Source organism: Aspergillus karnatakaensis, assembly GCF_047715665.1.
Source record: "Aspergillus karnatakaensis strain CBS 102800 unplaced genomic scaffold BJY04scaffold_42, whole genome shotgun sequence".
In the NCBI taxonomy this organism is placed as follows: Eukaryota; Fungi; Ascomycota; class Eurotiomycetes; order Eurotiales; family Aspergillaceae; genus Aspergillus; species Aspergillus karnatakaensis.
The window spans coordinates 99,715-126,365 of NW_027395754.1; the positions used below are offsets into that span (position 1 = coordinate 99,715).

A 26,651-nucleotide genomic window follows, 5' to 3' on the forward strand; every position below is an offset into this window, starting at 1 on the left:
GACCCTTCATTTACTAGCCAATAGCGAATCGCATATAGCGAGCTCACGCGTTCAATCACCATTGTTACTGCGGAATTCGAACCCTAATTCCACAGTTCTCAGGCCGCCCGGCCCTTACGGTTCCTCGGTAACTCAGGGGCTCGGACACTCTTCTACCCCCGAGATGCATCTACGAACCTTTTTTTTTCTGATTGCAGTTTGTCGCTACTAGTCGAACATTGCCCCTTGCAGGCTTACTTGAGACAGGTAGCTCAGGAACTAAGTCCTTGTCGCCCTCACATTTTCCAGGAAACCCAGGGAGACACCAACAGGCGCTTCCGTATGCCGAACCCACCATGGCTCTCTTTATAGATTAGCCATACGTTTTTTTTTGCAGACCCCCTAACAGCACTACATGTAGCCTCCGCAGTATGCTTTGTGGTCTACCATCAAGCATTTTCTTATATATTACGTAGTATATTTGCCGCGCTATAAACAGGATCCTCCCTGCACTAAGTACATCTATAACCACACCATAGTCACTCAAACCCTCCGACAAGCAACCGAGAGGATCTATTATCCGATGCTCAGATTTACTCCATTTACGGGACAGCCGACACATCTCAGGTCTATTGTCTCACGAATATTCTGCAACCTGAATATGAGTCGTTCGTAAGCGGGCATGCTTGCCGGGACATGTACTCTCTACCTTCACAAGGTAGTATCTCAATTGACCAGATTCTACTCAGCAGGGTTATCCTCCCTCCACGAAGTGTCTACGGGCACTTAGGCTGGACTTCTACACTGAACGGAGACCATCAACGCTCTCATCCTCCACGGTCACCTCCAAGGATATAGTCACTAAAGCACAAGCAATATGATACCCTCTTGTGAATCACAGCCAAGGATAACTGTGTTTTTCTTCCTCGGCCTTTACCTGACTCTTACTCATACCTCATGAGCCAAATCAGTTCCCGACTCTCTATCTACCCTCCACTCAGGGGATTGAAGCCAACTCTCCACCAACTCAGCTGGCCAGCCATCCGACGAAGCTTACCAACAAACTTAGCTGCTTGATCTCAGCGCCTCGGCATTGGAGGCCTCAGTGATTGTATAAAATACAGAAAGTGACTCACCACTCCCCAGCCATATCCTCACCGTGCTCTAGATAGGCATTTTTCTCACGCAGCAGGGTCTCTCCAGCCCAATCTTACAGCTTACATGACGGTATTGCACCCGGGAACCTTAAAGATTCTTGAATGTTTTGGGTCCCAGTCATGGCGAGAACAATTATCGCTATAGCAAGTATTCTGTGCATCGGAAGGTTTCTCGAAACAGACTTACGCGGTTTTGAAGATGCAGCCCTTTTGCTAGAAGAATGTCTATTATCTAATGACCATTCTGATCAGACTTTTAACTTGATGTGTGGCGTACTTGAGGGATGAATGTATTATAACTCCGTTGTATTCATTCTGCTCCCTCCCCATCTCTCTTTCTTATCGATATACCCAATCGCAGACGGGATGCGCTCTACCATGTGCTCTCCTCTCATGGGACATAAGAACAATAACCGCACCCTAGACAGGTGAATGCATCAGCAACAAGCACACACACATATACATTGCTATACAAACACAATAGTAGCATGTAGCTTAAGTACTTTTACTCCACGCCTCTCTATTCAAGCGGCAGCATAAGCTTAACACCTCGAGAAAGAAACTGCTGTACAGTCAGACTCAAGTATATCCAGCCTAACAATTAAAGAAAACTAACAATGCACATCTGAGCCTCATACACGCGTTAGATATTCTCAGCAAAAGACACTCTAAGATAACCATCATTGACCCGATCTACTCACCTTACCATATGGGAAGAGAGACCCATTAGTCCGAGTCCAGCTCAAACTCTGCTAAGAACATAATCTGCCTCGTACAATTGTATTCTAGCCCATCAACATGCCCCATTCAACTTCACTTCTTTCCTTGGATAGAAGCTCCATACAATTACCGGTAGATCCACATTTCCTCCTCACCAATCTCGGGTATAGTCATCCCTTATAATCAGCTTTGGGCGAACCTTGTACCCTTCACGATTAGACAGATATAGGGATAAGAACTCCCACGGCATATTATAAGAGGTGTTGGTTAGATCCTAAGGTCAGCGTTGTTTTCAACCACAGACAGCATGGTATATCTGATATGGGCAGGATTGCTAGTAGATTATGGCTTCTCTAGGCATTTACAGATCTATCTGTCTTGTTAGAAGGATATGAATAGATTTCAATACATATAGAAACGCCCATGTCCGTGGGGTGCATCACTTCCATGAGGTGCGCAGCTACCTACCGGGCTGGACGAAGCATTGCCTCATATAACTATGTTGTGCTTGGAGTCTGTCAGCGACAAATGTAACTAGCTCTTTTCAGACTTCCATGCCATGTTTCCGGATTATTGGTTTCTGATCCACATTTGCTTCAGTGGGTTTTGCGAGGTGGTTGTCTCTAAATCAGGGTCCTTGTTGCTTTGGAGAAGCATGTGGATATATATATATGAGTAACAGCGTAAACTTCATAGGACCAGAGACGCTTTGCAGAGAGAAGGAGATAGAAAAATTTATTTGCTGATGAGAGACAATAACGCCATAGCTCTAAATACTGTCACTTGATAGCATAATGCGAAGATTTACCTAATTTGTACTCCGCGATTGAGAGATGATTAGATGAGATAGCAGCATGACTAGAGCAATAATAGGAAGTAGGACAATTTAATACCATACTTTATCACTAGAAGAATAAAAATGGCAACCCAATGCCGTATCTCAAGTCGTACTATCAAGATCTATAGATGGCAGATGCTGCTCTTACTCTGTATGGTGTAGGGCTCGTATCTTGATACAGGGTTCAAAGTACCCATACGTATACAGGATAACAACAAGTATCATGATCTATCTGCGTAGTAACTATCATAGACACAGGAGATACGCTATCTGGTATCAAAGCCCTACGTATATTTTATCAGTTGTTATCAAAAAGCACATCTCCCGACCGGCCCGGGTACTAGGGACATCATGAAGTGGCCACTGGCCGTTCTGAGTCTGACCGTTCATAATATCGACGCGATGCATGCAGTGATCGACTGATAGCGCGAGTACGGAGTACGGTAGATCATAGATAGGGACTCGCCCTGCAGCGAGGCTCGCTGCGCAGACCTATCAAGGCTATCAACCTAGGAGTGATAGACGTCGGACGTCCGACGGCGACAAAGGATATCGCAGATACGACAGTTCACATCAGTCATAACATAACAGATAGATCACCGCCCGATTTTGAGGCGTGGACATGTCGATATTGCTGCGCTGCTGCGACCACCCGATTCGATACCATGCGGCCCCAAAACCAGGGCTCAAATCGCCACACTGTCGCGCCCTGAATCATCTAAGTATGCAGACCTCAAACTCGGGTGGTTGTTACTCAAACTCGATCTAGCCCCTCGGGCAACGACAATCATCTTGGAACCGCGCCCATCCTTCATCTTCGCGACACACCAGCGTCAGCCACGCCACGAGCTCAGTGGAGTCCGCAATATCAATCCTTATTAAACGGGCCCCTCCCCCTTTTCCATCTACCCAAACCATTGGAACCTTTGCTGTCGCGATCTGGGATAAAGTTTTCCAACGGCCCCCCTTTCCACACGCCCCGGGGGAAAACCGTTGGTGGACTGAAGGAGAGCGGATACGCCGGGTGTCGCAGAGCTTCGAAGTCCGGTTTCCATGGCTTCAAAGTTCAGCGTGGCCTTCGAGAATCCTTCTGATGCCTCGGAAAAGGATCCATTTTTATCCCAGAGTATCGGACGGCGGGTCCGTATTCTTCTTGAAATCGCGAGCCTGCGAATCCTGAGGTCTTCCGGTAGTTTCTTTGGAGACAGAGCCGGAGTGTTGGAATTTTAGCGTGGGTGTGGTCAACAGTCAACTTGTCGGTTGTTTCATTTTTGAGTTCGTTTCTGGTTTCTTGTTCTCGGTTCTCACCCCCCTTTATTACGCGGCCGCGCTAGGCGATTTTTCCGTATTTTGTGACAGAAGGAATAGGATACTTTTGTTGCCATGTGGCTTTCCCAGTTCAAAGTACCAGTAATGAGTCACAGAGAGTACGGAGTAACTAACTAGTCGTCTGTCTCGTAATCCGAAAATTGGCCACTTTGGTTTCGAGGGGCAGAGGGTTATACTTCGGAGATAACTTGCAGCTCATGAGGCCATGGAGCTCCCAGCAAATCGAAAACCTATTAATATTCGCAGCGTGGTCTGGAGGTTGTACCTGAATCCGAAGGTCCATGGCATCAGAACCAGATTCCGCTTGTCGGGAAGAACCATGGTACGCACTCAGCCTCACATAAGCACATCCAGAACTGTGGCGTGAAATAGTGGTTCTGGCAGGTTTTGTAGTGTTACAAATATTATTTTACTCTGTACTTATGGATGTTGGAACAGACTCCTTGAACAAGCCGTGTGCTGGACGCGTCGTGATAATATGGAGCCTGAGGCATGTCGAAGTCGAATCCAGGATTTTAGCGACATCTACGCACAAAGCCGAGAAAGAAATGCAAAACTGGTGGAGCAAGGGATCAAAGACCGGTGGCTGAGCGACCTGAAGTTGTACTTGCAGTGGCTTGAGCAGCCCTGTGAATTATCCAGCCCTATAAATGGGCCATGAGGGGACCAGGCTGAAGGGCACGACCACAAGTCGATCTGGCGGTGCACCTGTTAGATAGATTGAGACTTCTTGTTTGACAGACAACATGTCCGTCGAGATGTTTGGTATCGTTAGCCATGGATAAGCCAGTTTATGAGGACGGCGGGACGCTCTTTCAAGGAAAGGGTGCGCTTGGTCGATTCACATGGTCCGGAAGAATTCGGACGAAGACTCCAGAATCCAGATCGAGTACAACCTGAGCTTCTTTGACGACCCTTCTTCTCCCGTGCTAAGAGTTGCTAACAGACAGAAATATCGGTGACAGTTGACAAGTCGGTCTGGGACGAAAGTGTCCTCAACATCCTGTCAAAATAATTGAAGCGGTCAGGGAATCAACCCGAGAAGAGGCAGACTGGATCCTTTGTGCCGTTCAGAGATGCCCTAATGCTGGTGACAGGCCTCACCGACACCAACAACAAAAGCAAAAGGTTGACACAGTGATAATCGCCATCTTCGCGAGGTTCCAGACGTGCTCCACTCCGCAATCTAAAGACGACGTGATGGTGGGTCCAGAAGGCGCGTCGACGGTCGCGTTGTCGGTTCTTTACCGTCTCTGTGGAAATAACTGTGGATGGCTTCATCGGGGACAAAGTCTGCCGGAAAGATGGAAAGGGGAGCCAAGACGGTCCGTTTGGCCTTGGAAACCACCGATGTTTACTAGTAGTATTGACCTGGACTCGGGGAAGATGTTCCTGAATCCTGCAACGGTGTGCGGTGGGGTATAAACTTCAACAAAAGGAATGGAATGAAACTCGCGAATCATCTCTTGATCCCAGGCCACTGGAATCCAAACATCTTGGAATGATCGCCTTGTTTGAAGATCAATAAATCGGTCGGAGGCAAGGAACAGGCGGATCACTGCAGGAGACAACCTTGGAAGACATCCGGTGCAACAAGGGAGAGACTGTGCAGTTTGAAGGGTCTCATCCCTGTCTGGACGAGTGAGCACTGAGCAAATCCATGCTTGAAGCAAGCCATCATGAAATCGAATTCCTCAAATCACAGGAAGATTACTGTTCTCCCCGGGTCCCGGCTCTTGCAGAGCCTGAATTGGAAATGACCGATCATCGTAGATGGATCTCTAGGTAGGAGGAGTCTTGGAGTATACAAATGTACGGAGTACAGAGTACGTCGGTACCTTTATCGAGGCACGGAGATTTTGCGCTATTGTCCGTAAAACACCCGTGCGATCATCTAGCCACCAGACTTGCACATGTCCTGCATGATCATATCAATAGTAATGGTCCTTATCGGAACAAGACTCGATAGTACGGCCCTTTGCGAGATCCTGTGAGTGTGAAGGACTTGAGGCTTCTGATTCTTGTTGAAGGACATTTCACTCTTCAGCAGGCGAGCACTGTCCGTACTTACGTATCTCGGAGAGGGCGAGGTGGCTGGGCCGGACCGCTGCATGGTCGGGAAGTGGATCGACGAGCAAGATCCCATTCATGGTTAAATCTTGGGTCCAAAATTGAAGAGGTTGGGCCTGTAAGGTCGAGACTCGAGCGCGAGCTGCTAGATCTTCGTCCTTTTTCACCGCTCTCTTTGTCGAGAACTTGAGAGCTCTGCTCAAGGCAGATCAGAGCGGTCAAGAATCGAGGGATCAGAATGTTGCAATGGGGTCAACATCTCGATGCAGGTCAGGGGGCCGAGTTCACGTGGGACACAAGGGAGCGTGAGGGACATAGTTTGTCTGTTACTCTGTGTTGTGCTCTGTTTATCATCCATGTGAATATCAAGATACTTTGGCCCATTGAGGTAGTTAAAGGTGCGTTCGAGAAATGCGGAACGCTGATGAGCTGTGCAGGATACCCATCTGTATTTTTGTTTGCAAGCTGAGTACTCCGTACCCCTCGCTGATGAGAGTGGGACGGTGGGTGGATTCCTTGTGATCGATGCGGTATTCAAGGTGGATGGATGTCCACCCCACTCATCGTGGCGGATATAACAAGGTATAAAAGGACGTCCAATATCGTTGGTATCAACGACAGCAAGCGTGGAAGCCAAGTTATCGTGTAGTGCTATCTGCCTAGGCAATAAAGAAGACAGGGAATGATCATTATTGATGCTTGGGAAAGCGTCACAGGACTCCCAGGACTGGTCATCTGACCTCATCGAGCTTCATCCGGAGGAAAGGCGCGTCTCCGATCAGGCTAGTTCAACGCAATCTCGGGGCTGTTAGCAGAGAGCAAAGCCACCAAAGTCGCGGCCACAGTGGCTTTCTGACCGCCTCTGCCATCGCAGAGTCTCAGAGTGGCCATGGTGACAGGGATCATGTCTGTTGGTCATCGGCAATAGTACGACTCCGAGATAATGCCCAAATTATTACAGTTAGCCTGCAGTGCGCACACCAACTGTGCTCATCGGATCGCGTGTACAGGAGACGAGGCTCGGGAGCACAGCCTGCAGTGGCTCACGTCTGACACGTATACAAGAGCCCGATCAGAGAACCGGGAAGACGTACTGGTAGGATATTTTTATACATCCAATCATGACTGTACGGGATACTCCGTGAAGCACATCTCAAGGTGGCGTCATGATACAGTTGCAGAGGATGCAAGCTGCAAATGTGGTGGTTGGCTCTAGCCTGGTTCTTGCAGACTTGCAGTGCCTCCTAGCAGCTGACCGGGAAATGGGGGCCCAAAGCTAGTTGTTATTGATCCAGTTGGTCTGCGCCAGTCAACAAGGTTTCTGCTCTTTTCGCCTTTGAGTGCCCAAGACATCCAGACAGTGGAATCTGAAAGGGTCACATCGTGAGAAGAACGCTTATTGCTTCGTGGTGGTCATGAATGAAACACGCTGATGAGATGGAAGAAAATAATATGTTTCGTCGTGAGAAGGTCTGATTCCACGAATTGAAGAGCACCAAGCAAGCGATGTCATGGGATGACCCTATTTTGAGGTGAAGATATTTAGTACCAGGGGTCTGGAACAACGGTTGAGGTCAAGGAGATGACGGGGTTCTACGGGGAAGGACTAGAGTGCTGGGTTCGGCCCACCCTCTCGGGTTCGATCAACAGTGTAGTCATTGATGCAGCCTCGGAATTAGCATGCGACTACATCTTAGTGCGCTAGATTCTAGTGCAGCTTCGCTCTACAGTAGTTAGTTTTAGTTGTTATCGGAGTAGTAGTACCTAGGTAAGAGGGGTTGTTTGCCCGGTTGGCGGACCAGACAAACCGAAGCGGCGAAGAGGGGTTTGGAGGGGTCGACTCGCTCAGTCCGTGGAACGTCTGATGCGAGAGTGAAAGTGGTGGTGGGCTGGAGGGGAAGGAGGGGTCTGTGTTCAACCTTTGACCCTTTGCCCCCCTTTCCTCAGCTCAGATACAACAAGGAGGAAAGGGGCTGCGGATCACAAATGCAGAATGATGGATGATGAATAAAAAGGAGATGAGATGCATAAATGAATGAGAATGAGACATCATAGGCCCAGGATTGGCAGTGTGAACAAGAATCCGCGGGTGGAAATGAAAGGAGCGAGGGACACGAATCATGTTTTTTGGTGGTCAGCTCCGTGGCATTTGAGACTGCCCAGTGCCGGCATCCTTGTTGGAGGGGCAAAGCCAAAGGGGTTGCCGAGGGGCAGAGAAATTATTCGAGGGGCTGTGAATTTGAAGTGTAAAGTCTGGCTGCTTGACATCCCCTTTCTTTTTCTGTTTTCACCTGTGACCTGAGGGACCTGATTATCACTGTCATCGCCCATCGCTCATCGACCATCAGCTCCAGCTATGAATCCGGCCCCGCAGCCGGCGTACCAAGTTTTTGGTGGTGCTGTGTCGTCAGAGTACTTTAACTCTGTGGATGAAATACCCTTTTAGGTGAATTGGCTTTATTATTAATATACCTTTTTCCACCTGATTTTCAGTTACATACTTTTGTACCTGCAAGTTGCAACGGGATACCTAACTTACTCTTCATAGACGGTCTTGCTTTATACTAGGCAGCCGTATAATAATTTCATTCGGGATAATAAAGAACAAACCAGTGGTGTGATTCAAGATTCAAAGCCGAGTCTAGACAGGGATAGATAAGATTTGCCATGGAGCAAAAGGACGATGGATTGCTCTGAAAAGTGGATTCTTTATCCATCAAATTCAAACCCTTTCAGGAAACAGCCCTAACCTTGAAGATTGATGTTAATTATTGAGTCTCTGCCATATACCAAAAACAGGAAGAACAGCAGGACGCGAGGTTGTCTAATATTGATTGTTGGTGATTGTCTGGATCCTGGCCAATAATATTGAATAAGTAGATTTGATGAAGATTCTCGAGAGTCCGCATGGGTATGAATCGGGATGTTTTGTTTTCCAATCATCATGTCTTATCTAGCACAAAGCGATGAGTAGGAAGGACAGCCTGCTCGACAGCGACAAACCACATGTCCAGGAAAAGGCGAAAAGTCGAAAAGTCGAGATGATATGTCTCTCGGCTGAACCGGGCTGAGGGGAATGGACGCTTTGTTTGTTGACGGGTGGTATTTTATTCGTAAGAATCCGTATTTCTTTCAAGACGGAAGCCGGAACAGCAGGCGCGGTCTAACCACAACAGGGCTAGTACAGCAACGTAGTTAGTCAGAAATGACGGGGGAGACTGTTATTGGGGGCGTGGCAGCAGCAAGAACGGGGCGTGGACAGACACAGTTCGCTTGTTTCCCCCCTCCGTGCATCCCGGCCACAGCCCCTCTTTCGTTCACATTGGACACGACCGCCTCACTGTCGCGACCCAGCGATCGCCCCCATTCGAGCTTTGGCTTCTGTCCACGACCTACGACCACTTCCTCCCTTTCCCTTTCTTTTTCACCAGCCCGGCCTCCCACTTCTCGCCAGTCCATCTTTCTCCTCATCCATAATATCCCCTCCCCTCTTCTCTTTCTCCTCCTCTCTCCTCTCCTCTTCCCTTCCCCTCTTCATCCTTTTCCTCCCCCTCTCTCTTCAACACCCTTCCTCTTCTCTCTTTCTATCTTTCAACAGTCCTTCAGAGTTGTTCGTCCTTGCGCTTTTTCTCGGCCACCACCGTGTTTGCCCCCCTTGTCCGCCTGTGGCTGGACTCCTACCTAGAAATAATCCCACTCGAAACCTATCTCCGTGCACAAGGAATGATCAGACATCAACTCGAATCTCTATCGTCTGCCCGCCTCCAGAACCGGTGTGAAACCACTAACGGGACGATACCACACTTTCCCGCACCGTCGATATCGTGCTGAGAAGATCCCTCTCGATCCGATTATCGCTACACAGTCTTGAGCAATGGCTCCCAGCGCATCAAGTACGGCGAACAACTCGCCCGCTAAGAAGACCTCCGCCCCAGAGAAGAAATACAAGTGCCAATTTTGCAACCGCGCCTTCAGCAGGAGCGAACACCGCAGCAGACATGAACGATCGCGTGAGTGGCCGTCCTTGATCCTTTCTGCTTTAGACACGTTGTTTTGCATATAGACTCTTACTCACATTACTCTGTTATCTTATAGACACAAAAGAACGTCCCTTCAAGTGTCTGAAATGTAGGAGCACATTCGTCCGCAGGGACCTATTGCTTCGACATGACCGCACTGTCCACGCTAAGGACGGTGGCATTCCTCTGGTCTCCGAGGGTCGTCGCCGTGGTGGTAATGGTGTTCGCAAGGCTTCATCGCCTGCCCCGTCCAAGCCCTCTGTCACAATCGATCCGACTACACTTGAATCGATTGAAGCAAGTAGTGATGGTATGGTCGACCTTGAAACCGCTGCCATGTTGATGACAGACTTCCAACACAAGGCTGCAGCCGCCGCTACAAGCCAGGTTCACGATCGTGCCGAGTCGGATCGCTCCTTCTCACCCGGCCGTGGCTCGCTTCTGGAGCCACCGGTCTCGTACCTGTCTGGCAACGCGACCCTGCCTCAAATGCCTTGGGACTCGCTGGTTTCACCCACTGAGCACAAGCACCACATCGCATCTCCTTTCGCCTCTCAAGATGCTGGTTCAGATGGTCATGGGCTGCCGATGATGGACCGACACATGGGTGATTCCCTCGCGCCGTCCTTGCACTCGCTTGTCAACTCGCTTCCAGTCTCCGGAAACTCAACACCGAATGCGCTCTCTCCGTATCCTTCCATGACTGGACCCGTTAGCCCTGTGAACTACCGCCGATCTCCGGGTCCTAGCCAGGCTTTGACGCTTCCCAAGGCACCTCAGGTTGCCAACGACCTGGAGCGGAACCAGATTGTTGAGCGCATTCGGCTCGCGGACTCATTGGGCGTGCTTCCCGAGTCTTTCCAACTCCCATCTACCCCGGCTTTGAACAAGTATTTGTCGACATACTTCAATCTATACCACCACCACTTGCCTTTCCTGCATCAAGAGTCATTCAAATCCACTACGACATCCACCCCGCTCTTGCTTGCCGTGCTCTCAATTGGTGCTTTGTATACTTTCGAGCGCCAGCACGCCTTCATGCTTCACGTTGGGTCGAAGATGCTCGTCAACCAGTTCCTCCAGCACAAAGACAATTTCGACTCGAGGAAGTGCCCTCTGTGGGCCATGCAAAGCACTTTGCTGAACATGATCTTCGAGAGCTGGAGCGGTGACCCCAAGGGTTTGGAATGGACTTGCTCCATCAAAAGTCTTCTTGCCAACGTAAGTTGAGTCGGTTTTGTACCGTAATGGATAGACTTGCTAACATTTTCTAGATGGTCGCCGGTAACCGTTATCAACTCAAGCTTCGCACTGAAGCTCGTGAAGGTCGTCAGCCTACCCGAGATGAATGGATTGAGGATGAGTCGTGTCGCCGAACCTACTACGCCGTGTACATTTTCTTCGGCATGCTCACTCTGACATTCAACCACACTCCTGCTATGAGCTTTGACGAGTTCGACAACTTGGAGCTGCCTTCGTCCGAGTCTTTGTGGAACCTCGATGTCGCCGACGACGAGGCGTGGCGCCGAAGCCTGGCTGCTTCCACGACGATGACCGTCCGCGAGGCCCATGATTGCCTCTTCCAAGGCGAACAGACCCGCTACAGTGCATTTGCCACTCGTGTATTGATCAACGCTCTGTTTCTGCAGGTTTGGAACCACAAGCGAAGCTTCGAGGCTCTTCAGGATGTCGTTACTGAGTACAAACTCCGCCTTGCTTTGGAGACTTGGGAGAACTCGCTCGAGGTTTGCGAACCGGAAACAATTGTGGTTCCTCTTAGCACTCCTCAGAACGGGCACCCGCTCATCTTCAACTCTATGGCTGTGTATCGCAACACTCGCGCTCGCCTTGAAGTCGACCTGAAGTCCATTCAGGAAGCTCTGCGCTACCACTCTTCCTACGAAGTCGCGGCTGCGATGACTGTCGCCCGTGAAAAGGTCAAGCGCTCCCAGGAGATGAACAAGGTTATCAAGTCGTGCTTTGAATGCATCGAGATCGCTGCGATTCGCGGAATCAACTGGGTTGCTAAGACTTCCGCTACCAATTGGAGCGTCGAACACCCGCTCTGCGGGCTGGATCTGATGGTGATCCTCAGCCTCTGGCTTTATCGCCTGGAACATGACGAGGAGCCTGCCACCGAGGCAGAGATGGCCATCTACAACAAGGTCCGGAATTTGTTTGATGATGATGCCGTCGACTCATGCGGTAAACTCAGTTCCACTGTAGCCCGTGTATGGGGTAACATCCTAGACGGGGTTGTGGTTTGGGGGTAAGTCAACCGTCCTGAGGAATAATTTCCGATAACTAACTTGCAGCAGTATTACCAAGCTCATGGGCGAGTCATTCAAACTCCACTCCCAGGCTCTGGTCGGCTACGAAGACTCCCTACGAGTCGCGAAAGACCAGCCTATTCACGCCGTGCCAACCAAATCATTGGCCAGCGTAGGTACCGCATATTAGCTCAACAGCTCTTATGTTGAGGATCACAAACCTTGGTCGATTTAATCATTCGCTCGTTTCGACCACTTGGGCATAGCTCAAATTGTTGTTTTCCTTGTCCTCTCTTTTGTTTGTTGTCACGTTTTGTTTTTTGACTTATACTCTCGGCACATTTGGTCGGGAACGGATGCAAGAACCTAGGCGGCGAATTTGTTTTCTGGGAGGTTATGACCTGGACCGCCGCATAATGCTCTTGCTGGTGTTTCCCGACTTTTGATTTGACGTTTGGCATTCTGCTCTTGGTTCTCCCAGAGCTCACAGGAGTCCGGTGTGCTTTTCGTGTTTGCATGGGCTGTTCCTTCCTGGTACATCTCAACACTCGGCTGGTCCTGTGTGTTCTTCTCGCGCATGATGGAGTTTCTCTTGCCTTGTTTATACCTTCTACCCACTAATTTTGGGGGCTGCCATACCCTCCGGTGCGCACCAGCGTTTTGATCAGATTTCCAGTCGATATCCCCCGGCTACTTGATACCTTTTGTTTTTCTTGTTATATACTTCAACACTTTTTATTCTTCCCTTCGAGTCACTCCTTTACTCTCTTCTGAATATTTCCTTACTATTTTTTGAACTTTGGATCATTTTGTTTAATGTGTGTTAGAATCGTTCTGATTTATGTGTCTATGTCCAAACCCCCCGCCCGTTCATGTTATGTTAATGTTTTTGATAGTGGTTTTCTTTTGACTTTTTCTCTCCTCTCAGCAGTTAACCAGTCTGTCTACTTGTTCGTCATGCTATGCGAGTTCTGCGTTGCATTGTTCTGCATGCTCTGTTTGATTCGTCCTTATACTCAAAGATCTCTACATTGTTTCAGTCTGCTGCTTCTGCTTCTTCGCTTTTCTGGTTTTATCTATATGCACATGCTGCGTTGTAGTACCCTGTACTATAAGTAATTGATATCACAAAATGCAAGTTGGTTTGGCGGGGATTACTCGTTTCTTGTTCTAAGCGTCGAATTTTAGAGCTGGGGTCTAGAATCGTAGATGTAGTCCGTGTTTTGATTTAGCCGTATTCTTTTCCCAGTCTCTACTCCGTTTCACTCAAAAGCCTCCCGCAACTTGAGCCCAACAAGTCCTGAATTGGATTGGCCTATGAGAATACGTGATTCTATATCATTATCTGTATCTATTTGTCTATATACATATACATAATCTACAAATTGAACCAAACAAAGTCCCTGTGTGGCGAGGTATCACTCACAAACCGCAGTCCCAAACCCAATTGTCCACCTCAATGACCCCGAGATAACCACAAAGAATGCCAAAGCAACACCCACACTCACCCCGCCATAAACATAAGCATGTAATCTCCTCTTAAGCCCATTGAGCTCAGAAACCCACGTGCTGACCGTCGTCGCGGATCCGCAGAAGCCATCCATGATGCCTTGGAGGACTTGGCAGGATACTAGGATAGAGGCTGATGCTGATGCTGCGGACGATGAAGAGGACCCAATCCCATCAACATGCTGCAAGTCATAACACATAGCCAATATTATAGTACCAAAGATATTAACCGCGAACGTGCCTAGTGGAAAACTGGGTATGCGCGTGTTCAGCGCAGAGAGATAAAACCGTAGGAGACAGCCTAGCGGGGCAAAGATGATTGCAAACACTGCGCGGCCACGCCAGTTATTCTCTGGTGGGAAGATCGCAAGGAAGGTAGAGCCTATCCAGCAGCCCCATGCTAGGAATGCGAAGAGTGGGTCAATGACCTTTCTGGTGATACGAAACGGGAGGGTAGGTGGGAGGAGGAAGCGGTCGAGGGCGAGAGCGAGGTGTGAGCCGAATATGAGTGCTGAAAGGCTGAGGGAGACTTGTGTAAGGAGGACGGCGAGGACAGACATCACGCTGTATCCGCCATGTCGTGGAGACGGGGTGTTTGACGGCCTTGACGGGTCAGCGAGGTCATTCGAAAGGGCGAGGAAGATATCGCGGATGAAGGAAGAGAAGGAGGTGAAAGAGCCGCAGAAGCCGGTTGTCAGACCAATGTAGAGCGGGATTGTCTTTTTGGTGGTCTTGTGGCGGGCGGATTCGGTGGATGGGTCGTCGCTGGTAGTAGATTTGCGCGGGGTGCCCCATTCCTCGCGGAATATGTTCTTGTCTTCAAGCAGGAAACCCATTATCAATGAGCCGCCGACATTGGCCCAAAGTACGCCGGTGACGACGGGGGCGCCAGGGTAGAATGTGAGGGCTTGCAAGCCGAGACGGGCGAGGGTGCCGAAGATGGAGAAGAAGACGAGGTACGAGAGGGTGTAGAGGTGGGTTGCGGAGGAGGACAGCGGTTCGCGAACGGGCTCGATTCGATCTGGATAGGGCTCTGGCTTGTCTGCGTTCGTATGGTCTACGGTAGGAAAGCCGTTTGGAGATGAGGAGACGCGTCGCTGCGGAGCAGTTTCCGCCGTGGGAGGCGGCGCTTGTGTCTCCGTCAAGCCATGTTCCACCGCATCATCAGTGACAGCATTGCCTGGAGGCATCGCAGATGCCCTACAGGCGCTCAATCGCGTGCAGCGGTTTTGTTGTTCTCGTCCTCGTAGAGAGGAGATGATGAGGGGAAGAAAAGGCTTCGCCCGTTAGCCTGGCGACTAGTCTGGGTCGGCTGGAACGAGTGGGTCGGGTTAATCAACTCATCTTGCTGGCTTATCAGGGAGATAAGTGCTGTTGGAGACTATCAATCGTTAGGTTAACTAACATGAAGCATGAGAAGGCCGAAGATAACATGTGCCGCCGCAGCTGGAGACATTCTTAAGGGGAGAACAGGTGACTTGGACAGCCTGCATTCTTACCCCTCATCGTCATTCATTCGCATCTCCATCACCGCCAGTCTTACGCCTACTTCTATCTAAACAGCTTATCTTCTTCCCCTCTTCTCTCCAACCATTACCTCCTCTCACCATGGCAGGCCTTTCCAATGTACACGTCTCTTCTCATCCCCTTCTCCAAGCCAAGATCTCCCAGATCCGCTCCTCCTCAACCACAACCCGCGAAACCCGCAACTTAGTCAATGAGATTGCGACAATTCTCGGCGTGGAGGCTTTCGCATCATGGAAAGCCACGGGCACAGGAAAGACTGTATGCTTTCAATTCTCATATAAGCAGCTCAAACTCATAGTTCGTGCTAGGATTCAACCCCCTTGGGCCTCGAGTATGAGACCAAGACCATCGACCCCGCCAACATCGCGTTGGTGCCCATCCTCCGGTCAGGCCTGGGCATGATTGACGGTATACCCCCTCCCTTTCTCAAGCTCCTCTAAGACACCAACACTTACCTCCAATAGCAATCAACGACCTTCTCCCCTCCCCTGTCCCAATCTACCACCTCGGCCTCTTCCGCGAACGCTTCTCCCTCCAACCCGTAGAATACTACAATAACCTCCCCTACCAGCGCTCCGGCTCAACCTCCAGCTCCGGCCCCGAGCCGACCACCAATACGGCCGCCGCCTCTGTCGCGATTCTCCTTGACCCGATCATTGCAACAGGTGGCACCGCTGAGGCTGCAATTCAGCTCCTCCGTGAATGGGGAGTGCAGAAGGTTGTCATGCTTAGTGTGTTGGGTGCGGAAGACGGGGTGAAGCGCGCAGCGGAGACTTGGCCTGAGGGCGTAGAGGTTTGGCTCGGGGCGCTGGATGAACGGTGTAATGAGCGGGGGATGATTGTGCCTGGGCTGGGCGATATTGGGGATCGGTTGTTTGTTGCGATTGGGAAATAGAGCTGAGAGGACAGTATTCTTCCATTCCTACGTTCTTGATATCGCATGAATATTATTATGCGGGCATTGTGATAGACCTGACAGTACTCATTATCATAGCTATAAATCCAGAAATCCATAAACCAACTGAAAACTCCTATTTCCAAGAGCCATTGCTGTACCTGATGCCCCAGCGCCAACCATACAACCAACCTAAACCCAAGCAATCAAACCACAACACCTGTCAAAGCTCCCTATCCATCTCCCTAAACCTCCCACTCCTCACCCCGTTCACCCCTTCCCTCGTCCGACTCCGACTCTGACTCACCCCCCTCAACCGCTCCTGACTGCCCACCCGACCCAGATCATCCGCAAAGCTGAAGTCAAACTCCTCATATCCATATCCACCCCGAGGGACGCTACCATCCCGAAGACTCGCATCCATCCTTCCAGCCCGACTTCCGTTTCTTTCCCTCCTCCCATTCGCGCTCCTCGCCCGGTCCCCATTCCCATTCAGATTCCCATTCCCATTCCTTCCCCCATCGATACTCCTACTCCCATTCCCAGGTAGCTCAACCCGCCGAAGATACCCCTCCCGATCAAGCATCTTCTCATGTAACCCTCCCCTCCCATGATGCACGCCCTGCGCGACGAGGCGCGCTTTGCGGATGGCGTCTTTTTCGGTGTCGCGGCGTTCGATTGCTGACCCAGGTACTGACGTCAGTAATTTTCTTTGTAAGTTGGTTGGAGGTTAGAGACAGACAGAGAGTGTGAATGTGGGCGACTGGGAAGAATGGATGAAAAGAAGGAAATGGAAATGGAGGGGAAGGAACGCACCCCGCCAGATGACAGCGTAAACACCCATTATGACGAGCGAGGCCAGGAGGAAGCCGAAGAGGATGCCGAGTTCGCGGGCGATGGGGACGGAGGACGGGGGGATGTAGGGGGGGATATTGTTTGCGTTGGACATTTTGGTAATTTGGGAAGTCGGTTTGGGGAGGTGAGTGGTGGGTGGTCTGAGGGGGAAGTATGAAGGTGGTGGTGATAGTGGTGGTGAGGCTGTCGTTGTCGTCGTCGTTGTCGCGTGAGTATTCGTAAGGCTGAGAGGCGAGAAGGAGCTAGGTGATTTGATTGAGATTGGAGGATGTAGTCTGTGTACTCAGTAGACCGGTTGGTGATGACTGCGATGAAGAAATAAGAGTGTCTAGACGACAGTATCAGGTTAATTCCGCCATAAGGCGTAGCAGTAAGTAAGTATGAAGAGAAGCAGAGGAGTGAAGAATCAAAGAAGTCGAACGATCTCCATCTAGCCTTGTGCGGACGGCAAGTCAGCAAGCCAAGGCCTGATCATCAAGATTCTTTATTTAAATCCTGCATATGGATCTTGGTATGGTAGGTCGCAGCGAGCAGCTGAGGCTGTACAGCCTACCCGTTCATGTTCCTTGTAGGGTAGCATCCGTGGTTCTGCTGTGCGACGGACTCAGTCCTTTAATCTGTTTGTGGTTTAAGTGACACGCTGTTCGGTGAGTTGATCATGTTGAGCCAAGTCTGCGGGAGAGGATTAGAACAAAGAGGTTAAGGTTGGACGCTTCCAAGGTTCGAAGATCATGGCTGCAGGTGCACTATGAGCGGTTCCATGGTTGGATAAACCATTATTGGTCTTCCCAGGTACAAGGCAAGTAAGTGTTCTCTTGCGGTAGGAGAATGAAGAAGAACACGGGAATTGAAGACAGTTGAAGGATCGGGGCCACTGAGGACTCCAATAAGGGTACAGGGATTGAATCCTTCGTGCGGAGGATGGGGGTGCATTTCGTCATTCCAGCGGGACTTTTATCCGGCGGGACTTGGGATTCCATAGTCCGTACTGCATGCGAAAACTGATGATGTAGGATGGAGGGGCGAGCCTAAAGGAGGTACCTTGGAGCAGTCATTGAGCCGGACGCTGGACTGCTGCTGGTCAGATGGAGGCAGATGATCAGAAGACTGTAAATAGTAGATCTCTCTTATTTCTAATAGACACCGTAAATATATTCAATAGTATAATCCTTCGCGCCAATCCAAGCGATATCGTGTACACGTACAAAACCGTCAGCAATGCTGTCTATACATGGTCTTCAGGTGGTGGGTATGGTATGATGAATGCAAGCATTAACACTGCAGGGGAAGAGAAAGTCTGCAGAAACGAAGTGTAAAAGGTCGTGAGATCTTCCCAGGATTAACGTAGTCGTATGAGTTGTAGATTGGTCAAAATGCGTGCTGTGCTGGATGCAGTATGCAGGTATAGAATGCTCGCTCATGCAGCGGAAAATAGAATGAGAAGATGGAAAGCGTCCCCAGGGACGAGGTGAAAATTCATAACTCCAGATGCAGAGTACTGCTCGGTCACTGAGAGCAGCAAGGTGGAGGTGGATGTTGATTTGTTGGTCAAGGTAGGGCTGGACTGGCTGACTGGGCTACCCCAGCATCACAGCTGCCATTGTTGTGCATGTCAGTCCAATAGCCATTCCGATCCATGGCGTCTGTCCCAGTGATCCTTCACTCCGTTTTGTCAATTCGGCGGTTGATCTCCTTGTCCGCAGCGAGAGTGCAGTCCTCCGCAGAAGAGGGATTGGTATTGTGTCTGGCTTCGTTTGTGTGTTTGGGGCTTGCAGGTGAAGCATGGCTTCGGCTTCTGCAGGTATTTGCAGTGCGTCTTCTGGTGTTTGCGCATTGTGGAATCGCGACGGGGAGCCATGCGGTAGTGAGGGGCTAGGAGCGACGGCGTGTGGAACAGGTTCTGCGGCCACGAGGGCTATCGTCGGCGCGAGGCAGAGAAGAATTGTGGAGGGCTTCATTTTGAGGTTCGTTCGGTTATAGTGAGGTCGGGGCGCGTCGAATTGGGGAGACGGGGTTATAAGTCAGGACGAAAGCTGCAGAGCTAGGATTGCTTTAAGATTGCTCGATTGGCAGATGACGAGTGGTATGTTGAGGGAAGTACAAGGCGAGTGAAACCGGTAGACGGGTGGCAGATGAACTCCTGAGTGACCGGCGTCCCGAGTGCTAGCGCGAACAATCAAACCACCGACGCGCAAGCGACAAGTCGAGGTCTCAAGGTAGGCTCACAAACAACCTGCGTTTAAGCGACGATCGTAAGCAGGGAGCAGACTCAGCAGAGATTGAAGGATTGAGGAAGAGGTCGCTGGTCGAGGCTCTGGGAAGAATTAAAGGCTGGAAATTTGGCTGGAGAAGAAACAAAACAGCGCTGGAGGCAAAGGGGCAGGGCCACTGGGCCAGGACAGGCTGTGGATCCCCAACTCTTGGGCTAGATGCTGAGTCGCCGACAGTCGACCCTGCCCAGGGAACCGCCCCTTTCCTTGACTATTGATTGGTCGTCGCCTTGCCGTGTCCGCACGGGCGAGCCTAGCGTGCGCCGATCGATGTCTCGTGCAATCAACCGAAGCTTACCTGCCAGGGCTTGGCGTGTGCAGGGATTGACATCTAACAGCCAATGGAAGCACACCATTTACGTCTGACCCACCTTGTGTGACGCAGCCTGCCCATTAAAAGACGGCCCGCTAAAAATATCAGGGCAGTGGTATAACGCTTATCCAGTATAGTGAGGCTTTTTTGAGCGCTGCACAATGCAGATTGCTCCGTTCCATGACGACATAAATCTTCAGTCTTCTATCTTTCTTGCTAACCGACCTTAAGGCTTCAGGATTTCAGGCACGGGAGGCTGTCCTCCGTTCTCCAACCGACATCATAGCATCTTCCCCCAGTCGGGAGTCACTGTGAACTTGCCGCTAAGCTGTCCCATTGCCCACACCTTGTGCTCGTCATCATCCAGATCCTCCGTCGCATTCGGCGGGGTTGACACGATCAGCGCTTCTTGCAGGAAGTCAACGGCCGTTGCGCGATCCAGTTCGAAGCTGATCCCTCCCCAGTTCATCGTCACCCGGCCCGAAGCGTGCACGTTGAGTTTACCGGCTTGCCCCGCCTTGAGTTGCCAGTCTGCCGCCGTGACGACCTTGGATGGTGCGCCTGTCTCGGTCTGCTCGTCCTGGCCGTCGAGCACTTCGACTTCTTCTTCGCGCTTGAGGGCGGCGAGATCTGCTTGTGTTCGCTCTGCGACTGGTTTTTGTGCCGCGCTCTGAGCTGCGGGGAGGGGAATTGCCGTGGCTTCAGAGTCGGCCACTGCTCCATCCGCACTGGGTTCGATAAGATTGGGGGTAATAGGAGGGAACTGCATGAGGAAGAGCTGGCCTGATAATTTGTCGTCCGTTGGTTCCTCTTCTCCGCCTTCCTCTGTCTTTTCCTTTCCGGACTCGTCAGGTGTAACATCAGCTCCGTCTGTATCAGCTCCAGCGGACCCTTCCGTAGCCTCGGGCTCCTTTGTTTTAGCGGGTGGCTCTTTTGTAAACAGGTCCTTGATTAGTTCAAGATCCTCCACGTGCCGGTCGTACTCTTCAATATCCTCCTTTGTCCGCAGCAAGCTCTTAGGATCTTTCGCTGGCGCAGGAACAGACGGTTCTCTCGAGCCTAACTTCCGCCGCACCTTCTTCTTGGGCGCTGGTAATAGTCCATCGTCTGTGGTGACGTGCTCTTCCACAGGTGGAACATCCGCCATCGTCTGGTCATTCTCATCTGTGGGCTCCTGCTTAACCCTAGGTTCACCCTCCGTAGGCGTCTCATCGTCATCTTGTACAAAAAGCGCATCATCATCCTTAGACTTGTCCTTCGCCTGCTGTCGAAGTTCCGCCGACTTCGTCGTACTAGACTCCATGTTCACACTGATCACCCGCTCCTCGTGCTCATGTCTCTCCACGCGGATCGGGCGCAGACCAGTCTCCCTCGCACTCCCCAACGCCATCTTCCCTTTGCGCAGTTTCTTCTTCTTCTGATCCAGAATCACATCGTCATCGTCATCATCCGCATCACTCTCCAGATTGATCCGATCAATGCTAACCCGGATCTCCCCATCACTCTCATCCGAAGAAACAGACCCACCAGCACCACCAGCCCCTGCCGTCATAGACTTACTCCTCCTTGACATCGACGTAGCCCTAGAATCGCCACCGAACCTCGAACCACCGCGTCCCCTCCTTACACCACCGAATCCTGACCCCAACGGCCCAGCCGCACCCGACATCGATCCACCACGCCCACCACGCCCGGCAAACCCTTCTCTCCCCCGCGCAGCAATATTCGCCTTCTGGCGCTGTATCGCCGCAGCCTCCTTTAGCCGCTCCGCATTCCGCTGTGCCTCGAGTTTCTCAATCGCTTCTCGCTCTTCCTTGCTGCGTCGGCCGACCGCGCGCGGCTTGTATTTCAGTGTGGGTTTCGAAGGTTCTCCATTGCCAGACCCTGCACTGGTCGGTCCAGGCCCAATGCTGCCGGATGGTGTACGGTTCTTGAGGGATTGTAGACGTTGCACGGGTGCTCGGGTTGTGCCTGGGGTGGAGGTGGTGGAGGTTGGCGCTGGGCTCGCGGAGGTATTCGAGGTCGCTGCGGGGGTAGCGTTTGAGCCGGGGTCGCCGCCATTGTTGTTTCGTGCGGCCGCTGAGGATGCCCCTCGCCGCGTGCCGGCTTTGGGAGGCATTGCTGATTTCGTTGTGTTTTGAGGTTTTCTCTGCAGGGGCGCGTAAGGCGAAGGTGGGGACTAGCAGGTAGTATGAAGAAGAAATAAAGAGGTAAGGGAGATTCTGAAGACAAGAAGTTAGGCAACTGCCAGCCGTGTGTTCAAGGCATGTCAAGTAAAGAGAAGACTCATCGGCGGATGATTTTGGCGGTAAAGAAAAAAAGTTGAAGCGCGCGGCTAAAGGCGGAAATGCGGGGCAGATATAGACGGCGTACTAGGCCGGATACGGAAGTTACGGTCTTGGGTCCCGGGGGGGCGCGCCTGTGCGGGCGACGTTTAAGTTACTGAGTCCATATATGCATTCCTATAGGGCTAGGGATCGTCCTGGTCTAAAGTTGATAATAATAGCATTCCGCAGGGGTAGTTAGGCTGAAGGTGCGCTTTAAATGTTGGATGTACTTGTTTCGGTGTTAAGGCCTACCGACAATCGTTATAACCCAGGATATATATTCCTACTCAAGGTACTAAGTTAGACATTCAGACAAACCTTCCGGTCAAGAAAACCCTCACCTTTGACAAATCAATCAATAAAGACACAATTAAAGCCAAGTCAGAGAAGAAAGATACAAGGAAAAGGGCAATTCAAATCCACACAGTATAGGCAAATGAGTGGGAGGTGACCAGACCATGCTGATGTCTGCACCGTGTAAATAACAAGTAACATCAACGCCAAAAATCCCACAATACAATAGGATGAGAACTTGATCAAGTCAACTCGCTCAGTTTCAATCGCTGGACTATCCATGATAAACAAGGTAAGCAGGGTAGCGGTGGTAGGTCGTGGGTTTGAATCGAGGAAAGAGTGTGAAGAGCGCTAAAGCGTGAAGCGAGGAGGACATGAGAGAGAAAGGAGAGTCGTGATCAGGAGTCCGAGATCAGATGCGCAAAGCAAGTTGGAGGAAAGGGTAGCTCCCAGGTAGATTTGGCGATGTATCCTTCATTGTTAATATTCCGAGCGATGTTTAGCAATTTTGGATGCTGAAGACTATAGGGGTAATAGCATTGATAGCGATTTTGATGACTCAGGAAAGGTAGGTAGATTATGCCCCTGCCTTCGTCGTATGATGGCGAAGGTTAGGAGATATATTTTGCTCGTCTATGCTGAATCGGACAAGTATGCGCGAACACCGTAAGACCTTTTTTCTTATCCCCGTATATGATGTTTTCGTATTTGGTTCACTCGAGCAAGTGTACGGTAGTGATACTGAACGAAGGAATGTGTCTCCAATAGCGGTGCAAATGGGAAGCTTAACGCTTGCGTTTCTTGTTCTTGTCGATAGCAGCAGCGGTCATGGGGGCGCTGGCGACAAGCGGTTGCACTTCGCCGTCCATAATAGAATCTTCGGAATTCTTCTTGACCGGAACACCCATATGGCGACCATAGCGGCCTTTGCGACCATTTCCCTCATCCTCACTGATACAGCCTTCGATACCAATGCCTGCATCTTTGCATCGCCCGCAGGGACGTTGACGATCACAGCCCTTTTTGCTCTTGCGGCACCGCTGGCAGCGCGGCTTTGTTGACAGGTCTTCCTCGTCCGCACCCAATGGATGCTGGCCGTTGACAGAAGATGTGGAGGCCTTGCGTGGGGGGGCAGGGCTCACCATCTGGGGTGCCACAACTTTGTGCCCGGGAACAGCCGGTGCTGTCTTGATCTTACGAATGGCGCCGTTAGATGTATTCTTGATACCGGCCTTATTCTGGCGTAGTGGTGCTGACTTGGGTGGGCGAGGCTTTGACGAGACTGAACCAATAGCTTTAGTCTTGGCCTTCTTAGGCTTTGGCATGGACTCGTGGAAGGAATCTTCCTCGACCTCGGTCTTGAGTGCACTGTCCTCGAAGTCTTCGTTACGATAGTCATGGTCGGGGTCGTCGTAACTAGCCTCAGAGCTATCGAAGCTCGGGAGGATATCGTCCAATGCCTTGTGCATATGTCTAGAAGCACCTGGGGGAAGCATTGGACTTGAATCAACCCTCTGTCTCGGCCGTGCAGGCAGGTCGTCGTCATCTTCACTGAAATCTTCACCATCGCTTGTTGCGCCAGTGGAGGATGCCACCTCAGCGGCACCACTGAACGCATCATCAAGGGTTGATGCCGATGTGCGGCCGTGGGAGAAGTTAGAAGCATCTCCAAGACGGATCAATTGCATTGCAACATCTTCATCGGATATACAGCTTGCGATGGTGGGATCGGGAGTAGGAAGAATCCCCGGGCCATTATTTCGGGCAGTGGGGTTTGAAAACGGCGCAGACGAATGTAAAGCCGTCCGGTCACGAAGACGATGGCCGTGCTCAGGGACCATTGGGGTGGTATATATGCCTGCTCGTGTGGATCCATAAATGTGTTCGCTATGCCCATAGCTCTGAGGGGAGGGTAGGGGTTGTTGATAGTGATTGTACGGACGATGCATAGGCTGGGCAAACGGCGAGTCGACCCCTTCCTTGCCAATGGAGCGACGTTGTGGAGAGATGGAGGAGGTTGAGGTAGTGACAGGGACTTGAGGAGGAACGAATAGGGGAAGTTCCTTTTAGAGGAGAATTGTCAGTAAACTCAATCAGGGAGAGAATTATCTCTCAACTCACAGAGCTCTCAAATTTGGCTCGCTTGCGGCGTCCATCTTGAAGGATGTTTTCCATGCTAATTTCCGAGCTGGCAAACTGTTCGCTTCGAGGCTTCCTCGCGCCAGAAACGGAGCCGTAGCCGCCGTCGCTGTCGCTGTATCCAGCATCATCATGAATGCTGCCATGCGTGCTAGAGCCTCTACTTTTGAGTCCCGGGCGAGACGGCTGCTTGTGCTGGGAGGCGCTACGCCGACTTCTCCCAGACGGCGAGACGCTGCGCCTGCGAGCGACTCGGGATGCTGGTCGAGACGGCGAGTGCCCCTGCTCAGCGGGCTGCATTGCTTGCATTGCCGCTGTCATTTGGAAGGGCTCGCCCAAGCTTGGGCGTTTGCGATTCTCGAAAGGTATGTGTCCGAAATACCTGTCCCCATACCCTTCTGTGTAGGTTTGGACAGGGATCACCCGCACATATACTGTCATATTGTTTCTGAGATTCTCATACCTCGCGATGAGTGTTATACCATCAACATCCTCGAAGCTGACGCCGCTGGCAGCGCCATCGTATATCCCGTAGAAGTTCTTCACGGTGGTGACGATGGAGTCCGTCGTGTCATGAGGGTAGATCTGTACCCGCATAGGAATGCGAGCTCGAGTCTTCGAGTTCTCATCGAGCAGCAACTCAAAAGCGACGTTCTTCGGGGTGGGACTTTTGGTGGGAGAGGTATCTTGGAGAAGGCGGTGGTCGGTGTAGGTAGGCGACTCCCCAGGAGAGACAAGCTGTTCGTATTGGACAGCCTGCATGATGAAAACGGACCACGGAAGAGTGCTACCACACTTCAACTACATGGATTATAGGATCAACCGGCTGTTCGTTACGCGAGACGACGAAGCGAGAAGGGTGGGGAGTCTCAAGGCAGAGCGAGACGGTGGCAGTAGGGTATGGACAAATCTCAACCAAACCTACCACAAGAGGAAATTTATAGAGGCCTGGTTGATAGAGTGATCACCCGCGATTGTTCTGATGGAATTTTGGATGGTCGAAGGTGGTGGATGGGGAGAGGACGATGTCAGTCGCAAGAGCCGAGAGCACCTGGGCCGGCAGAGAGGGAAAAATGGGACGAGGACGAGAGAACTAGGCAAAAGGTTCAACGAGCGTTAGTTTATTTTATGTCTCGAGGTCTCAATGGATAAAAAGGCCATCAAAAAGAATATCAAACAGGATTTGAAGAGTAGACTCCTGCCCGTCAGATCCTGATGGGTTGCAGATGTTGCAGGTTGAGGGGGAAGAGGAAGAAACGGTCCGAAACGCTCGGAAGAGGATGGAGAGCACGAGGGACACACCTATTTCTACCTCCGAGTCCGTCTAGAGCATCGCACAGGCTCAGCAGGTGTATAACAGTTGTGATGAAGCGATCGATGATAGCGGAGGAGCGGTTTGGTGGAGGTGGAGGAGAGAAGGTGAGTCGATTCTACGAAGCGCTTGTTGGGCGATGTCAGCGGTGGCATCAACCATACACACCCGAAGAGAGTCAGGAACCAGAGAGGGTCGATAGCGGTCGAAGATGCGAACGAAGGATGTGCAGAGTGTAGGAATGAAAGACTAACCAAGGAGCGATAGGCGACACGGTGTCGAAGGGGCAGAGTCGAACAGATAGTGGTTGAGTGTTGGGTTGAGGAAGAATGAAGACCGATGGATGATCCGGTTTCACCTCCAAGCGAGAGCATCACTGACTCTTCCGGCGCCCATCCCTCAATTGCCCTCGCCAACAGCCACTACCATGCTTTACACTTGCTTTTCAGATGCATTGATTCTATATCTCCATTTTATACACTCATTTCAACGGGTTGCGCCGGCCACTGCCTCGTCGCAAACTGCTTGTAGGTTGCGACTTCTACAGTCTGATAGGTATTGTATGGCCAACCAAAGACGAAGATGCCAACCTATGCCAGTCTATGTAAAATAAAGCACGTAGGGTAGATCGCCGATAAATTCTATGCTACCTGAATAGTTCTTTGCCATGCAGTATTGAACTTGGGCGCTGTAGTCGAGGGTGTGCGAAATGCGACAGCCGCTCGCTGCCAGCGCTAACTAACCTCTAACTACCAGCGCACTCTAGGCATAGACTGTTTGACTTCGAAGGTACGTATTAGCTCAATATCATTCTGAGAAGACTCCGGT

At 51.0% G+C, this 26,651-nt stretch overlaps 9 protein-coding genes across 9 annotated transcripts; 2 read left to right on the plus strand and 7 right to left on the minus strand.

Annotated features, from left to right (window-relative positions):
• Nucleotides 1-6,142: 6,142 nt before the first annotated feature.
• Nucleotides 6,143-6,937, minus strand: BJY04DRAFT_105783 (uncharacterized protein). The gene has a single exon (XM_073708024.1). It carries the CDS (start codon nucleotides 6,836-6,838, stop codon nucleotides 6,293-6,295), a length of 546 nt encoding a protein of 181 aa, XP_073568670.1. The 5' UTR covers nucleotides 6,839-6,937; the 3' UTR covers nucleotides 6,143-6,292.
• A 2,936-nt stretch (nucleotides 6,938-9,873) lies between these two features.
• On the plus strand, nucleotides 9,874-12,885 carry BJY04DRAFT_105787 (C2H2-type zinc finger protein). The gene is made up of 4 exons (XM_073708025.1): nucleotides 9,874-10,103; nucleotides 10,189-11,333; nucleotides 11,387-12,381; nucleotides 12,431-12,885. Exons 1-4 carry the CDS (start codon nucleotides 9,968-9,970, stop codon nucleotides 12,570-12,572), a joined length of 2,418 nt encoding a protein of 805 aa, XP_073568671.1. The 5' UTR covers nucleotides 9,874-9,967; the 3' UTR covers nucleotides 12,573-12,885.
• Nucleotides 12,886-13,701: 816 nt separating this feature from the next.
• On the minus strand, nucleotides 13,702-15,700 carry BJY04DRAFT_105872 (FluC/FEX family fluoride channel). Its single transcript, XM_073708027.1, has one exon. The coding sequence runs from the start codon at nucleotides 15,079-15,081 to the stop codon at nucleotides 13,801-13,803; it is 1,281 nt and encodes a 426-aa protein (XP_073568672.1). The 5' UTR covers nucleotides 15,082-15,700; the 3' UTR covers nucleotides 13,702-13,800.
• Nucleotides 15,291-16,425, plus strand: BJY04DRAFT_105860 (uracil phosphoribosyltransferase). The gene is made up of 3 exons (XM_073708026.1): nucleotides 15,291-15,676; nucleotides 15,727-15,826; nucleotides 15,883-16,425. The coding sequence occupies exons 1-3, from the start codon at nucleotides 15,500-15,502 to the stop codon at nucleotides 16,311-16,313; spliced, it is 708 nt and encodes a 235-aa protein (XP_073568673.1). The 5' UTR covers nucleotides 15,291-15,499; the 3' UTR covers nucleotides 16,314-16,425.
• Nucleotides 16,426-16,437: 12 nt separating this feature from the next.
• Nucleotides 16,438-17,579, minus strand: BJY04DRAFT_105879 (uncharacterized protein). Its single transcript, XM_073708028.1, has 2 exons — nucleotides 17,130-17,579; nucleotides 16,438-16,994 (listed from the first exon to the last, which is right to left on the minus strand). Exons 1-2 carry the CDS (start codon nucleotides 17,260-17,262, stop codon nucleotides 16,537-16,539), a joined length of 591 nt encoding a protein of 196 aa, XP_073568674.1. The 5' UTR covers nucleotides 17,263-17,579; the 3' UTR covers nucleotides 16,438-16,536.
• Nucleotides 17,580-18,276: 697 nt separating this feature from the next.
• Nucleotides 18,277-19,488, minus strand: BJY04DRAFT_194765 (uncharacterized protein). The gene has a single exon (XM_073712115.1). It carries the CDS (start codon nucleotides 19,124-19,126, stop codon nucleotides 18,746-18,748), a length of 381 nt encoding a protein of 126 aa, XP_073568675.1. The 5' UTR covers nucleotides 19,127-19,488; the 3' UTR covers nucleotides 18,277-18,745.
• A 429-nt stretch (nucleotides 19,489-19,917) lies between these two features.
• BJY04DRAFT_194766 (putative DNA-directed RNA polymerase III RPC4) lies at nucleotides 19,918-22,015 on the minus strand. Its single transcript, XM_073712116.1, has one exon. It carries the CDS (start codon nucleotides 21,868-21,870, stop codon nucleotides 20,032-20,034), a length of 1,839 nt encoding a protein of 612 aa, XP_073568676.1. The 5' UTR covers nucleotides 21,871-22,015; the 3' UTR covers nucleotides 19,918-20,031.
• An 890-nt stretch (nucleotides 22,016-22,905) lies between these two features.
• Nucleotides 22,906-25,441, minus strand: BJY04DRAFT_105904 (putative C6 finger domain protein). The gene is made up of 2 exons (XM_073708030.1): nucleotides 24,494-25,441; nucleotides 22,906-24,435 (listed from the first exon to the last, which is right to left on the minus strand). Exons 1-2 carry the CDS (start codon nucleotides 25,271-25,273, stop codon nucleotides 23,158-23,160), a joined length of 2,058 nt encoding a protein of 685 aa, XP_073568677.1. The 5' UTR covers nucleotides 25,274-25,441; the 3' UTR covers nucleotides 22,906-23,157.
• Nucleotides 25,442-26,310, minus strand: BJY04DRAFT_105903 (uncharacterized protein). Its single transcript, XM_073708029.1, has 2 exons — nucleotides 25,814-26,310; nucleotides 25,442-25,604 (listed from the first exon to the last, which is right to left on the minus strand). The coding sequence occupies exon 1, from the start codon at nucleotides 26,195-26,197 to the stop codon at nucleotides 25,820-25,822; it is 378 nt and encodes a 125-aa protein (XP_073568678.1). The 5' UTR covers nucleotides 26,198-26,310; the 3' UTR covers nucleotides 25,442-25,604; nucleotides 25,814-25,819.
• Nucleotides 26,311-26,651: the final 341 nt, after the last annotated feature.

Coding starts and splice junctions, on each gene's coding strand:
- BJY04DRAFT_105783 (XM_073708024.1), bottom strand. CDS start 6,838: ATGAGGTCAGATGACCAGTCCTGGGAGTCCTGTGACGCTTTCCCAAGC.
- BJY04DRAFT_105787 (XM_073708025.1), top strand. CDS start 9,968: ATGGCTCCCAGCGCATCAAGTACGGCGAACAACTCGCCCGCTAAGAAG. Junction 11,334..11,386: donor TCAAAAGTCTTCTTGCCAAC/GTAAGTTGAGTC, acceptor AACATTTTCTAG/ATGGTCGCCGGTAACCGTTA. Junction 12,382..12,430: donor GACGGGGTTGTGGTTTGGGG/GTAAGTCAACCG, acceptor AACTTGCAGCAG/TATTACCAAGCTCATGGGCG.
- BJY04DRAFT_105872 (XM_073708027.1), bottom strand. CDS start 15,081: ATGCCTCCAGGCAATGCTGTCACTGATGATGCGGTGGAACATGGCTTG.
- BJY04DRAFT_105860 (XM_073708026.1), top strand. CDS start 15,500: ATGGCAGGCCTTTCCAATGTACACGTCTCTTCTCATCCCCTTCTCCAA. Junction 15,677..15,726: donor CCACGGGCACAGGAAAGACT/GTATGCTTTCAA, acceptor AGTTCGTGCTAG/GATTCAACCCCCTTGGGCCT. Junction 15,827..15,882: donor AGGCCTGGGCATGATTGACG/GTATACCCCCTC, acceptor TACCTCCAATAG/CAATCAACGACCTTCTCCCC.
- BJY04DRAFT_105879 (XM_073708028.1), bottom strand. CDS start 17,262: ATGTCCAACGCAAACAATATCCCCCCCTACATCCCCCCGTCCTCCGTC. Junction 16,995..17,129: donor TTACGCTGTCATCTGGCGGG/GTGCGTTCCTTC, acceptor TACCTGGGTCAG/CAATCGAACGCCGCGACACC.
- BJY04DRAFT_194765 (XM_073712115.1), bottom strand. CDS start 19,126: ATGAAGCCCTCCACAATTCTTCTCTGCCTCGCGCCGACGATAGCCCTC.
- BJY04DRAFT_194766 (XM_073712116.1), bottom strand. CDS start 21,870: ATGCCTCCCAAAGCCGGCACGCGGCGAGGGGCATCCTCAGCGGCCGCA.
- BJY04DRAFT_105904 (XM_073708030.1), bottom strand. CDS start 25,273: ATGCAGGCTGTCCAATACGAACAGCTTGTCTCTCCTGGGGAGTCGCCT. Junction 24,436..24,493: donor GAGCCAAATTTGAGAGCTCT/GTGAGTTGAGAG, acceptor CTCCTCTAAAAG/GAACTTCCCCTATTCGTTCC.
- BJY04DRAFT_105903 (XM_073708029.1), bottom strand. CDS start 26,197: ATGCTCTCGCTTGGAGGTGAAACCGGATCATCCATCGGTCTTCATTCT.